Genomic DNA, 15152 nt, shown 5'->3' with positions numbered 1-15152 from the left:
AACACCATCACCAGATAGACCAGTATTCTTTACCACTTATCCCGGAGTTGTTGGAGCGGCTACAAGAAGCCACGCTCTTTATGAAGTTGGACCTTCGAGGGGCATACAGCCTCATTCGCATAAGGCCAGGAGATCGGTAGAAGACCACTTTTAATACCAGAGACGGTTACTATGAATATTTGGTGATTTCGTTTGGCCTTTGCAATGCCCCAACGGTCTTCCAGCACTTAATGAATGAGGTCTTTCATGACATGCTTCACTCCAGCATCACTGTATATCTTGATGATGTGCTAATTTACTCCAGGGATCTTCCGTCCCATTGCCGGGATGTCAGGCAGGTGCTCCAGCACCTACGGGACCATAAGTTATTTGCTAAACTCAAGAAATGCCTCTTCGAGCAGGAATCTCTCCCCTTCTTGGGTTTCATTGTCTCTACCACAGGATTCCACATGGACCCTGAGAAGGTCTCCAGTATCCAGAATTAAGAACATAAGAACATGCCATACTGGGTCAGACCAAGGGTCCATCAAGCCCAGCATCCTGTTTCCAACAGAGGTCAAACCAGGCCACAAGAACCTGGGAAGTACCCAAAAACTAAGTCTATTTCATGTTACCGTTGCTAGTAATAGCAGTGGCTATTTTCTAAGTCAACTTGAACAGGTAATGGACTTCTCCAAGAACTTATCAAATCCTTTTTTAAACACCGCTATACTAACTGAACTAACCACGTCCTCTGGCAACAAATTCCAGAGTTTAATTGTGTTGAGTGAAGAAGAACTTTCTCCGATTAGTTTTAAATGTGCCACATGCTAACATCATGGAAGTCACGGGGCTCCAGGCCCTATAACACTTTTTAGAGTTCTCCAACTTCTACAGGCATTTAATTCCACACTACTCCCGGACAGTAGCACCATTTACCATGAGGAAGGGGGCCAAACCCAAACACTGGCAACCCGAGGCTATTGCAGCCTTTAATGAGTTGAAATCTGCCTTCCTGCAGAACACGTGTTTACAACACCCAGACCCCTCACGCCCTTTGTTGTGGAGGTGGATGCTTCCGATACGGCCATGGGTGCAGTGCTGAGTCAGCACTCAGAGAAAGCTGCCTTATTACCTTGCTCTTACTTCTCACGGAGGTTCATGCCCGCTGAGAAGAATTATAGTATAGGGGAGAAAGAACTGCTGGCCATCAAGATGGCTTTCGAGGAATGGCAGCAATGGCTCAAAGGCACACAGTACTCTGTCACCGTTTTCACAGACCACAAGAACCTAGAATATCTCAGCCACACTCAGCGATTGAATCCTCGCCAATCTCGCTGGTCTTTATTCTTCAGTCGGTTCAACTTTACTCCACTACAGACCCGCTTCCAAGAACATCCGTGCCGACACACTTTCTAGGGCCTTTGAGATGGAGGATGGTCCACAGGCTCCCAGCTGTTATCAATCCAAGAGGGTCTTTCTGGCCAACACCCAACCCATTTCACCCAGGAAAACTGTGGTCCCTCTCCGGCTCAGACAGAGGGTCCTAAAATGGGCCCATGACTCCCTCACTGCGGGACACCTAACCTAGAGTGCAAGTTGTTAGCCTGATTCCTGCGCTCCTGATTTCTGCTCCTAGTCCCTGATTCTCGTTCCACCTCGGACCGCTCTCCTGGTTTTGACCCTGCTTCATCTCTGGATTCTGGTTGTTCGTCGCCCGTCCTGACCTCTGGCCTGTTCCTCGACCTTGTTAGCTGGCTGCCTGCTCTGACCACCAGACCGCTCCTGTTTCCTCTCGTCTGCTGCCTGCCCTGACTTCTGGTGTGTCCGACGCCACTTCTGTCTTCTGGGATTGTTGTCTTCAAGAGACTCGCGCCTAAGTCCTGCCAGCCCTGGTACCTAAGGGCTAACCTGCAGGGAACGTTGTACAGGTGAAGGCCCAGTTGGGTCTTCTCTCCCGGAACTGCCTCCCGATGACGAGGATCGCCGGGGGCCTTCCCCTGGTGGCAGTACCAACCTCGTCTCGGCTCACCAGCGCTGACACCTTCTCAGCAGAACCTGAACTGAGATCACCAACCCACTTCATGGATGGTATTTTAAGTCCCTCACATTTCTATAGCAACAAAATCATTGTTAAATGTATATCCTGCCTATCTTAAAATACTAAGTGGGTTGCAGGTAAAAACAAGCATAATGAGCTTAAAAAATAAAAAAACAAAACAAATCATTACAATAAATTAACAAATACTGTCAATAAAAAGTTAAAAACTATAAACTGTCACAAACTAAATTCTAAAAACAATAAAAAATAACAGCAAATGACGTACAATAAAAACAAACTTAAGCCCCCCTCCCAAACCTTCACCAGCGGGACCCAGAAGTCTTACAATCTCCCCAGGGATCAAGTCATATTGTATCAACTTGTTTCTGCAAGAGCTGACAGGCACTAGGATGCACCTTAGCAAACCCTGCTAATTTCAGTTTCTTTTTTTCTAGGGCAGGAAAGAGGGCTGCTGCCCATTCCTGTTCAGCTGCTGCTCGCCTTCTTGCTGGCCATCAGCAGCCCGGCAGGGAAAGGGTTAACCCCGGCCGGTAGGAAGAAGCCCTTTGACCGGGGGCTCCTCGCTATAAATTGCGGCCCAGCAGAGGAAAACCAAACCATCCCAGAAAGAACAGGCAAGGAGAGAGCAAGATCAGGGCGAGAGGGAGAGGGTAACAGCCTCCCCCACCATGGCCGAGTCCCTCATGGAAAAGATGTTTTTCAAGAACAAGCAGGAATGCCCCGAGCCCCGGAAGGCAACGGTGAGAGGTAAGAGAAAGGCATCAGCTAAAGGGCGTGAGCGCTTTACTGGGGGATCGACCCTGCCCCCTGGTGGAAGCATTGACCCAGGCACCACCCTGCCCTCCTGCTCCTTCCCCTGTGTCAGCGCCACGGGGAACGCAGCTCCTCCGCCCCCCCTCCCCCTGCCCTTGTCTGCCTCTTATCCGTGTAAGATGCAGGCGTGGCACGTGCTCCCCTGCCAGGTCCCTGGGGGCTGCAGGGCGCGCGCTAAAGGGGCAGCCCTGCTCCTTTCTGGTTTCGATGTTTATACTGCCCAAGGGCAAAGAATAAGGGCAGGTTTGAGGAAGGACAAGTCCTTTGGTGGTGGGTTTTAATGTCATCTGCTATCCCAGCAGTCACAAGTCCATCTTCTCTAATAATAATTCCCTCCCCCACCCCCCATCCAGGATTCCCAGACTAGGGGCTGTGTCCCTGCTCGCTTCACTTGCCAACTCGGCCAGTGGGCTCTCCGCTCGGTTCCTTGTTTGTTCCTAAGTGGAAAAAAGAGTGATAACTGCATGGTGGTGTTCAAAAGTGGGTTTTATGACTGCCTTACAGGTGTCTTGTACTTTAGCTGTTGGGGGGTGGTGTCTGTATGTGAAGGGGGATCATGGGTCAGAAAGCTTGTGGAGGGTGCAGGTGAGGTGTGTTGTTGGGGGAGGTTGGGGATTTGAGTGGTGTGTGTGTGCATGCCCTTTCCACCCTAGCTGTATGGGAATGGTGTGTATGCATTGGGGTTGTGAGTAGTGGGCTGGGGGGAACCCACCCTTCCCCCTCTCTTCCTCCCCAGTGCAAGTAGGTGTTCTCTCTCTCTCTCTCTCTCTTTCCCCCTTCTCCCCCATGTGTGGGTGCACTGGGGGAACGGATGTGTGCGTTGTGGGAAGGCGAGAGTGAGGGTGTGCATGGTGGGGGGTGGGTGAGAGGATGTGCCTGTGTGTGTACTTGTTATGGGGGCTGGTGCGAGTGGTATTAGGGATGAATTGGGTGTGTATGTCTGGGGGGGGGGGGGGTGTTTTCACTCTCTCCCTCCACCCCGCTCCTCCTCCCAGATACGTGTGTAGGGTTTTATGCACTGTTCCCTTTAAGCTGTGTGTGTGTGTGTGTGTGTGTGCAAACACAAACCGTGAACCTTGCACTTGATAAAACAGTGCGCACAATGATCCTGGTACTATTTGCATTATACTGACTCGTAGCGCCCAGTTTTGAACTCAGCTTATAAAAAATTGCACAAAAGAAAATCTTTGCGCAAATACAAGTCGACTTTGAAAGTGTTGCTCACACAAGCGTCCACATTGCTGCACGGGCGGGCTGCGCCCATGAGTGTACCAGGGCTTGTCTAAGACTTAACACGCACGCGTACCTTCTTGTTTTAAAACCAAAAACCGCGGCCCCGCGTATGCCAGGTATCCGCGTAAACTTACGGTTTCTCCTGATGAGGAAGTCTGTACATCTGGGGTTTAGGGCTCATAGAACAGGGTGAGGGGTCCAGATCGACCGGGCGGCATGCAGGGTGACGAATTAGGACATGAGAGGCCTCGCTATAATCTGAACAAACTGGTGGATCGATTGGGAAAACTGGGAGTGTGCCTCCCGGCAGCATGTTTTTAAAATCCGCTGGCGTGCATGCGTGCGTAAAAGCCGACGAAGGCCTGGGGAAGGCTTGCGCTAGCCGTGCTTCAGCATACTCACTGCAGCTGGTGTATCTTGCAGCATTCGCACACAAGGGCACAAACGATTAAAAATGCCGGCATATCTCCGCTCGCATGCCAGCCTGCACGTGCATGGGCGCACGCGTGCTTGTGTTAGAATTACTCTCCTGGCCTTTCAAAAACTGGGGGTGGGTGTTGGGGAGGAAGTGGCTTGGGGTGATTTGGGTGGGGAGGAGCTCTCCCTCCCTCCCTCGTGTATGTGGGTTTAGTTGGAGATGATGGGGAAGTTGAGATGTGAGAGGGAGTGCACACATGGTAGGTACACAAGGCTGTGCTGGGGTCACATGGCTGTGGACAGGGGTGTGGGGGGTGCTCATGGCTCTTGGATGTGTGTGGGAGAGATGTGGCTTTGGGAGGTGCACGTTTTTGGGGGGGGGGAGGTGGTGGTGATGTGTGTGGGGAGAATGTGCACTCTTCCTATACTCTTTCTCCCCCTGTTCCCCCCCCCTCCCTTCTCTCTCACTACCTTTCTCCAGCATCCCCCCTCCCCCTTAATTGCTCCACTCCTGCAACCTCCTCCCTTTCACTCTCTCACTGATCCTGTCCCCTCCTCCTTCTCTTCCTTACACTCCCACTACTCCCTTCCCTTCATCCTCCCCAACCTACTCTGGTTTTCTTCTTCTTTCCTCCCGCTGCCAGTCCCCCTCCTACCTCGATTCTGACTTCTTTGTGCAGCTGGTGGGGCCTGGGGAAAACACATCAGCCCTTCTGCTGCCGGTGCCTTCATTTGTTTTTGCTTCCATGCCCTGGTGGGGCCCGGGAAACCCCTTCAGCTTTTCGGTGGCCGGCACTGCTGCTGCACTGGCTGGCCCCACGATGGAGACGTTGGCGCTCCTCCCTTGCTGCTTATAGCCCTGCTTACTGCTCTAGGGGAGGTCGTCGTGTCGCACATGCACAGACGTGATGCAACGATCACCCGGAGCCCCTATAGAGGGAAAACAAGTTTCCCTTTTTCGTGAAACTGATGGAGCCTCTCTTCTTCTTTCTGTTGCAGGTCATATCCCAGAGTGGTTACAGGGAACGCTCCTTCGAAATGGTCCAGGCAGGCATACAGTAGGGGACACAACCTATAACCATTGGTTTGATGGCATGGCTTTGCTGCACAGCTTCACATTCAAGAAGGGTAAATTATTGCTCCGTAATAACATAATCTACTGGCGCACCCTGCACGGGTTGTCTCAGAGGCAGGGAATCTGAGAATCTCTTTCATAAGGAAGGTCCTGAGTGTACGGCCAGCTCTACTGAGGGCCCTGCGGCTGTCTGAAGAGGTTGGGGCACATGAGAGTGGAGCAGGCTAGTGCTTACAGCAGCCTGAGAACCAGAGAAGCCAGGGTTCAAATCACGCTGAGGCCCCATGTCAGCTTGGGCAAGTCGCATCACCCGCCCTTGCCTTTGCTACAAGTCATCTAGAGATAGGGGAATAGCTCCTGGACTGCAGAGTTTGGCCTTGTGCTAATAGGGCAGGGGTTCAGATCCAGCTCAGGTCAGTAGGGACTTAAAAAGGCCCCATGGGGGCTTGCAGCAGAAGCATTCATATCCTGGCCCGGTTAGATTCCCACAGATCAGTGAATTCTGTTGCAGTCTTGTCACTGACTTCTGACAAAGACACCAGGAGGAGGCCAAATAGATGTGAGATTTTGGGAATTTTCCTTTCTGGTAGGGATGTTGATTCGTTATGGTGGCACGTGCATATCTTACAAATGGAGAGTAGGCGCACAAAACGAATGGGATTCACATATATAGACGGTCATCTACATATGCACATACCTCCTATGAATGTCGGTATATTTTAAAAGCATTTAAATAAATAAATAAATAAATAAATTTGAGATATGCGCGTACCGCCAACATGAATGAAACTAATTGCCCAACAAATGCACATCTCTATTTTCTGGGGGGGATGCTGCCTGCCAATGAACTGTATCTGATTTTTTTTTTTTGCTAGAAAGGGGACTTTATTGACCTGTTTAGTTGACCCTTCCAGTACAATTTGAGATTAATCTTCTGCACTGTTTTGGGTTATTCACTGATCCCCTTCAAGAATTCATGACCTGCTTTGACTCCCATTGCATAATGAAGGCAGCGAGCAGTATTAAAAACAGGTTTGTATGTCACTTCAAACTCTAAAGCAAACCAGTGATAATGCTTCCAAAGTGAAATACCTTTTGGGAAACTGTTAAGGTCACAAATTAAAACGAACAATTTTGGGGATTGCAAGAGGCCTACACTTTTTGCTTTGGTTTTTCGGACCTTGTTGTTAAGTGGTCAGCGTATCAGCTTTTTTTCTGAGTGGACTCTGCTTGCTGTTTGGCAGGTGAAGTTTACTACAGAAGTAAATTCCTTCGAGGTGACTCTTACAACTCAAACACAGAGGCGAACAGGATTGTGGTGTCAGAGTTTGGAACGATGGCCTACCCAGATCCCTGCAAGAATATATTCTCCAAGTAAGGCACTTGTTGGCACCGAGACGTAGCTTTCTGATCGCAGGGAAAGGCTGTTTGGGGTTTTTTTTTCTGTACTCTGTGTGTGACATATTTAAGAGTGCACACTGTACACGTGGACACCCATTCTCTTCTCTTTGTAGTTGGCTTCAGGATCAGAAGGATTATCTAACCTTCTGAGCTGTCTTGCCTAAATGTAAGCTTCACCCAAAATGCATTGCGAGAAGTCTAGTACTTGACCTCTGTAAGGAATCTGCATTGGATAGGGAAGAGTTGATGCAGACGTATTTTACCTCTGGTTATGCACAACTGGGATTTTTCCATTTTCTCTCACACAGGTTTGGTAAGCCACATCCTGTTTATTTGCATTTACTTTTTGTGTCAATACTGTAATAAGCCAAAAACAAAACAGAGAAAACATCTGCCTATTTAAAGCTCCACTAGCAACAACAAAATGTAGATCATTTAGTTGTCAGAGCAAGCACAAGTGTTTGAGATCCCCATTTTTTTGTCATTCCTGATAAGATACTAATGCATAGACTTTCTAGAAAGCTCTCTACATCACCTCTTCCACCATTCTGAATCTTAGTAAATCTGTAAGAGAAGGCTTAAGCAGATCTCACACTGATGCACGGAAACAGGATGACTTCAAGTTCTCTGGGACAGGCTTAGACTTGCATACAAAGGGGTAAAATGGAGTAGAACAGTGCTTAAAGTGGGTTGAGATCAGAGACAGCCAGGGTTCAAGTCCTGCTGATGCTCCTTGTGACCTTGGGAAAGTCACTGAACCCTCCATTGCTTCAGGTGCCAAATTAAAAAGAAGCTCTCTGGGGAAGGGACCTAGTTACAGTATCTGAACGTAACCTGCCTTGAGCTTGAGTTTTGAAAGTTGAGGAATCTGTTCCAAATCAGGACTGGCTCAGCCTTTCCCTGATGGTCTGCAGTCATCTGGTAAATAAAATGCTTCAGACTTCAGAGAATGTGGCTATAACAAAATAAAATTTGTTAGGACATAAAAAAGCCTCTAAGTTCACAGAAAGAGAACATAACCGGAAAGCTAGCTGCTGATGAATCTAGCTGCTTTGCCGTTGACTTTCTGACTACAGTAATACATTTTTTCTTCAGTAGAGAATAAAGAATACAACAGTGTGTTTTTTTGGAAGGCATGTACACATCCTCAGGGCTAGTTTTGGTGGAGGGAAAGGGTATATGCAAGATTGTAATTGCCTTTGGCCTCAATGTGGTCACCTTGGCAATGCTATAGCTGAAATACAACTATGGGGTGCCTGGCACTGGCTGTGCCCACTCCTTAGTTTCTGCCCTGCTCCCTAATGCATCTAATGCCAGCCCTGCACATACTAAAAAATAGTAGTACAGTTTTGTTTACCATATAGTAGCATAATGAGTCCAGTCATACTTAATAAAACATACAAAACTAGTAGGTATAGGGGAAGATAAAGCAAGTTTGCTTAACATAAATGGTGTTTTTCTGTAGATAGCAGGATCAATTAACCATTACCTGTAGGTGATGTCATCCGGCAGCACTGAATGGACTCATCTGTAAGATAATAGAGCTCTGCGCATGTGCAGGAATTCCTGCAAGGGCGTTGCCTTGTGAGCCTCCTCAGTCTCTCAGAGCTAGAAAACTGTGTAGTAGACTCTCTAGGGAGGAGGCTGGGTATTCCATAGCTAATTCACCGTGCTATGTACAGAAAGCACAGTTTATGGTAAGCAAACTTTCTGTTTCCGTCTATTAAGCAGGCTGAATTCGACATTATATGTGGGGAGTCCCAAGCTGAGGATTGCAGTGGAGCCTTTGTAAATAAGCAACCCAGATTCCATTGTGGAGAGTGGACTACAGCGAAAATAGTGATTTTGGACAAGCAGTTTTGCATAACCTGTCAGTCTTAGACAACTTATCAAGACAGTAATAGGATGTGAAGATGTGGACAGACTCCCAGGAAGCAGCTTTGCAGACTTCCTCAAGTGAATGTGTAATGCATATTTGCATCCTTGAGATCCAAGACACATCCATTTGCCCTTTTGAATATAGGGAAGGATCATGCTGACTGAGTTCATCTTGAATTTCTCCTGAAGTAAGTGCTTGTTCAGGGATCTCAGATCAGAATAGGCCATAATCCTCCTGGTTTTTTGTTTTGTTGGGTTTTTTTGGGGGGTGATGAGAGTAATTCAGAACCAATATCAGGAAGTATTTCTTCACGGAGAGGGTGGTGGATGCCTGGAATGCCCTTCCGAAGGAAGTGGTGAAGACCAGAACTGTGAAGGACTTCAGAGGGGCGTGGGATAAACACTGTGGATCTATAAAGTCTAGAGGATGTGTATGAAGAGTGGATGGCTCGCGGGAATGACTGCTACTACCTGAAGATAATACCAATGATAATACCCTTATTCAATAAACATACACACAGTTAATGCGACTCCAACATTGCTCTAAGCTTCAACGGCAAGAGGTAATGTGGAAAAAAAAAAGATTTCCATTCACAAAAAATGTGGGGAGTAGCTTGCTGGTTACGGCAGTTACTACTCCTAACCAAATAAGCCTGATACTTCACTTTCAATGTCTATCCAGCACAGCTCTCTGCTTCAACGGCAAGGGAGAAAGTCTGATAATTCACGCATATCCAGCACAGCTCTCTGCTTCAGTGGTAGGGGAGAAAGTCTGATTCTTCACTTTCAATGCAAGTTAGCTCTCTGCTTCAACGGCAAGGGAGGAAGACTGATACTTCACACATATCCAGCATAGCTCTCTGCTTCAATGGCAGGGGGGAATGAAGAAAAGTGGATCTGTATACAGACAACAACCAACAAGGACTGAATTACATAGACTGGGTAAATAAGCATGGGTGTAGCTTGCTTATTGCAGCGGTTACTATCCCTAACTAATTAAGCTAGATATCCACTTAGATGCAGTTCCAACACTGCTGTCGGCATTATGGCTGGGGTGGAAGGGATACAGAACCAAAAGGTTACTAAGGGCCAAGAGTAACAGATAAGTATGAGAGAGGAGAAAAAAAAGAGTGCGAAGGCTTGCTGGGCAGACTAGATGGGCCGTTTGGTCTTCTTCTGCCGTCATTCCTATGTTTCTATGGAAGAGAAGCCCTGTACATATTGAGACACAGGCAGAGGCTTTATCACCTGTTGGAGGAGTGATTGACTTTCCAGGCAAAATCATGACAGATGTGATGGATCTTGTTGAAGCATCGAACAATGCTGGAGAGATGGCAGGCAAGAGAAATTCAGTCAGTACCCAAACTGCAGTATTTCGAGGACCCAGGGCTCCTTGGTTATCTGGTGCTACCTTTCCAGAAACAGTTGGGTTCTGCCTTCCTCGGAGTTATCAAAAACTGGGCCCAGGTTTAGGTTAGGCTTGTTATGTGATCTTTGCCTAAGCCTGGTCATGAGACTGCTGATGTTTTGGTGAAATAAGTGGCATAATATTGTTGAAATGGATGGTACAGTCACCAGTGAAAATAAGGATGTTTATAATGGTAGAAGGGGCATCTTGGGGCAAATGATTGTTCAAGGCCTGTTGAGAGATTGAACTAAATTCTGGTCTTTTATTTGCACAACAGTTTCCCTGAGTTTCACCAAAGATGGTCAGCCATCTTCTCGTTTAAATCCTCATAAATGCTGTTTGCTCTGAGCCATACCATGCAACATGCCCCAGTTGATGTTACAGAAGTGTGGAAAGCAGAATCGAAAGCTTCATGGACCAAGCAAAGTAGATTGCAGATGCCTTCCTTTGTGTTTAAAAATGTTGAAGATAGCTAAAAATTCCTTCTTGATATTGTTAACTTCTGAACATAATCATAAATAGATTGAACCATATAGAAATGGTGAATGATAGTGCGCATGGATAGCATGGCTCCTTGAAAGACCTTCTTTCCAAAGTTGTCTAGGAATTTGTGGTTCTTTCCTGGAGGTGAATTAGAATGGATCTGTGTCTTTGCTTTATTCATAGTAGATTTAATTACTATCGAATAGTGAGTTAGTTGAATGAGACTAGAGACTACTGGACCCTGTACTTCAGGTCCAGTTTCCTAGCTGTAGGCATGCTGAATAAAGGTTCCCATATTCTCATCCGAAGAGCATTAAAGATGGTATGAACCAGTAAGGCCACTGGCTCACATGGAGTATAAAGTATTTAGAGGAGACCAAGATGCTCAGAACAAAGGTCTTTGTCCTTTCAAATACGGATATCAATAGTCAAACTCATCTTCTCGAAAAACTTTGGGAACAAAAGATTCTCCAGTGGTGAAGTATAGTCCAATGGCTCCGATAATGTGTCAGAGGATATGCCAGTCATCTTCGGAACTCATCGGAATAGGGTCACTCACCCAGGAGTGTAATGATAGTGAATTAGGAGGTTCCTCTTCCTGAAGCGAGTTGGAATAGAATCATCTATTACCTCTGTCCCATTCTGGTGTGACAGTCTAGATGGTCAATGAAGAAGCCTTAAGTATAGGTTCTAAGGAAGTGTATAGCCTTATAGTCTAAATTGAGTCTCCATTGGATAGGATTGCTGTAGCAAGATTATGAAGGATAGGCTGAAGAGATCCAACTGATTCCTTAGAGGAAGGGTGAAAAGTTTTCACCAAAGTTGTAATTTGATTCAGGTTTTGATGTCCTCTGGCCTGCAGTAGGCAGTGGGATATCCTTTTCAGCTATAAGTATTGGTTCCTGTATTTGGGGCTGTGATCTGCTGGAAGTAAGCCAAAGTATGAAACAAATAGGTTTCAGTGAGACATGCAGGACCCTTTCTGCCAGTAGCTGAGGTGGAGAGAGCACTCTAGTTATTGGAGGAAGTAGGAGGTAACCTTACTCCTTCCCCAGCAGTTCTAGAGTGAGTTGTATATTGCTGCATTGAGAAAGCAGCCTGCAGAATTAGATGCTTCAATGGAGTAGCATGCTTAGATGACTTTGAAGATTTGAATGTTGGTCAGAGGGATCCAGAGTAGAGTGTCAATGATGCATTGATGGAAGCATTAGTTACATCAGTGCTGTGCCGTGTGATTTCGCATTGTGACCCAAGAGTAATGGATCAGATGCATCGGTGAGTCAAAGCATCAAAGCTTTGGAATACATCTACAGAGTGCATAGCTTGGTGTTCCATGCATCGTGCATCAATTGCATCAAGACTGACTGCATCATTGCAACATGCACCTAATGTTTTGAGTGACTGGCATCAAGGATTTCGATGCATCATGTGCCAAATGTTTGAATAAATCACACATTGAAGCAGCATGTACCAAGCATGTTGATGCACCATGTATGTCAACGCCAATAATAGTCAAGTGACTGATGCCAGTGCACCATCTCAAATGTTTGTGCATCTTTGATGCTGACTCAGACTCAAGCAAGTGGCACTTTCTTCGACATTGAGCAGCTAGTTAAGCTCAATCCCAGTACTGTGGCCTGTGCTGCCATATGGGTCTTAGATGAAGTGCCGCTCAAATCTCTTCCCGGTGAGGCATACTATGCTGGACTCCAGGATCTACTGTGACTCCTCATAGATATCTACAGTTCCTCAGTTTTGGTGTGCCCTGGAGTGCTGTGACTACAGGGACATCCATCCACAGGCATAAGTTTTGTTGGTTGTGCTCCGGGCCAAGACGACAATGGCACAGCTCATGGCCATCAGTAATGGACATTACCTTTCCACAGATGTGCCACTTGAAGCCGCATGCTGTTGGCTCTTTTTTCTGCAACGTTTTGAGGAAGCAAAGCTTCTGAGAAGAAATTCTTCTTCATGTTTGTTTGTTTGTTTGTTTGTTTTTTGTATCCAACAAGAAAAGATGCAAACCTCTGCTGGAATCTCCTACAGATAATCACCACATAACAATATAAAGGGATTCATTGTATACTTGACAAAAACTGATGTCTGGTACACCTGCCCAGGGTTTAAATCACAGTATGATTTACTCCCATGGAGCAAAGTGCCGTTTTTACTTTATTCAGAGTCCTAGAAATGTACTTATTGTCCTTGTATTTTTTTGTGCTTTTTTTATTTCATTACGTTATAAAAACCTTTTGTTCCCCATGGATACTGTTACGCGTCCCGGCCGCAGTAGGCCCGCACCCGGGCCTACTCACCCCAGGAACCCAGCTGTCAGCCCCGGTTCACCTTCGTTCGCAGCGGTGGACAGCCGCCTCCGTCCCCCAGCACCTGCAGCCTGCTCTGCCGCTTCTGGGCGGCTCCTTCCTGTGCCCAGCGGGCCTCCCCACGTGGGCCGAGGAGACGCTGCCGTCCTGCCTCCTCCATGCTTAGGCGTGTGCATGCGCAACTCTCAGACTCTTAAAGGGGCTGCGGCGGGAAAATAGACCGCAGCCCCGGATGATGACATCACTGGGCCTCTGTATAAAAGGCAGGGCCCAGCCACAAGCTTGTTGTGTGCTGGTTCCTGATCCTGACTCCATTCCTGTTACCTGTCCCTTCCACTACGCTTGGACTGATCTCTTGGCTCTGACCCTTGCTCTGCTTCCTGGTACCTTGTCTGCTTGCTGCCTGCCCTGACTCCAGCTTGCCTTGATCCTCTCTTCAGTATCCTACAGACTTGGCCTTTCAGACTTCGGCCGATTACTACCCTGATGCCTTCTGTTCCTGTCAGCGTCTGGACCATCCTCTGTCCAATGTTACCACCTACTGGGAGTCGTCATACAGAGGCCCGCCTAAGACCAGCTGGCCACGGTACTCAAAGGCTCAACCTGGGGGGAATGAGGGCTGGTATTGGCGAAGCTCCAGTCGGCCTCCGCCTCCTGACAGTGGGGACCTGTAGGGCTTGCCCTGTGGGTAGCGTCAACCCCTCATCATGAAACATGATGGCGGCGGCAAGGGAACACTTTATAACCCCATATCCTTTTCTGCAGCATCGCATCCTGGTCGGTAGGACTAATTCTTACTAGTTTCCAGTGGGATCCTGAGGTGAGGGTGCGACAGAGCAAGAAGTTGGCATTTTAAAGGGCAGAATCTCAGCTGAGACTCAGTTTATTGTGAGAAAAAATAAAGGCAATGAACATACATAAGAAAAAAGAGCCTACCATGTTTAGCACTGATTTATTACACAGTGGTGTAATAAAAGGGAGGGGGGGGGGGTGTTGTTAACAGGCTAATATGGAGAGGGCCTTTCCCTGCTAGTGTGTCCCTTTCCTGATCAGTGGTAGCATTTATGATATGGAGGTGCAAGTTCGTATGTTCAAGTCTGCAACAAGCCAGATAGAGAATCTGCGGTAGCACATCCGGTCTTGCAGGTGCAGAATCCTCGCCAGAATATTGGCAGAGAAGCTGTTATCCCCCTCACAGCAAACCAAGAACACTCACTGTCTGTCTGCCTTCCTTCTATCAGAAAGCTGATATAATTATACCTTACAGTACACCACTATTTTGGGAACAGGTCTTTTCATTTGATGCAGTTTAGTTTTTCATGGAATCTTACTAAATCCTTGAACTGCAGCAGATATTGTGTGTCAAAATGTTCACATTGTACACTGTAGTGCAGAGGTCTGATTATATTGTTCCTGCTGAGAACTGGATTCTTGGTGGGTTGCAGTACCTTGAATCAATAAAACATTTTATGCAAAAGTGATATCTGACAGGACTGCTACTTTCTGAAGAAGGGTCCCAGGTATTCTCGCAAATTCATGGACAGCATTGCAACATCTTTGGAGAATTTTTTTCTGTTAATCTAAGAAAGAGGTAACTTGTATTAGAAACATCACCAAAAGTTTAAGGAAATTACCATTCTGGGAAACTATAGACCAGTGAGCCTGACTTCAGTGCCAGGAGAAATAGTGGAAACTATTCTCAAGATCCAAATCGTAGAGCATATAGAAAGACATGGTTTAATGGGACACAGTCAACATGGATTTACCCAAGGGAAGTCTTGCCTCACAAATCTGCTTCATTTTTTGAAGGGGTTAATAAACACGTGGATAAAGGTGAACCGGTAGATGTAGTGTACTTGGATTTTCAGAAGATTTTCAGACAGAGTCCCTCATGAGAGGCTTCTAAGAAAACTAAAAAGTCATTGGATAGGAGGCAATGTCCTTTCATGGATTACAAACTGGCTAAGAGACAGGAAACAGAGTAGGAGTAAATGGACAATTTTCTCAGTGGAAAAGGGTAGACAGTGGAGTGCCTCAGGGATTTGTACTTGGACCGATGCTTTTCAACATATTATTTAT

At 46.8% G+C, this 15152-nt stretch overlaps 1 protein-coding gene across 1 annotated transcript in view; it reads left to right on the top strand.

Annotated features, from left to right (window-relative positions):
* Window positions 1–2618: 2618 nt before the first annotated feature.
* The window catches only part of LOC115094998 (beta,beta-carotene 15,15'-dioxygenase-like), a 37012-nt gene continuing 24478 nt past the window's right edge, over window positions 2619–15152 (top strand). Inside the window, exons 1-3 of the mRNA XM_029608136.1 lie at window positions 2619–2788; window positions 5504–5632; window positions 6824–6953. Coding sequence (XP_029463996.1) covers window positions 2710–2788; window positions 5504–5632; window positions 6824–6953 — 338 coding nt within the window. The 5' untranslated portion in view covers window positions 2619–2709. The remainder of the gene's footprint in view (window positions 2789–5503; window positions 5633–6823; window positions 6954–15152) is intronic.

This window comes from Rhinatrema bivittatum, chromosome 7 (genome assembly GCF_901001135.1).
Source record: "Rhinatrema bivittatum chromosome 7, aRhiBiv1.1, whole genome shotgun sequence".
NCBI classification, from domain to species: Eukaryota; Metazoa; Chordata; class Amphibia; order Gymnophiona; family Rhinatrematidae; genus Rhinatrema; species Rhinatrema bivittatum.
This window is presented reverse-complemented; position numbering and strand designations above follow the sequence as displayed.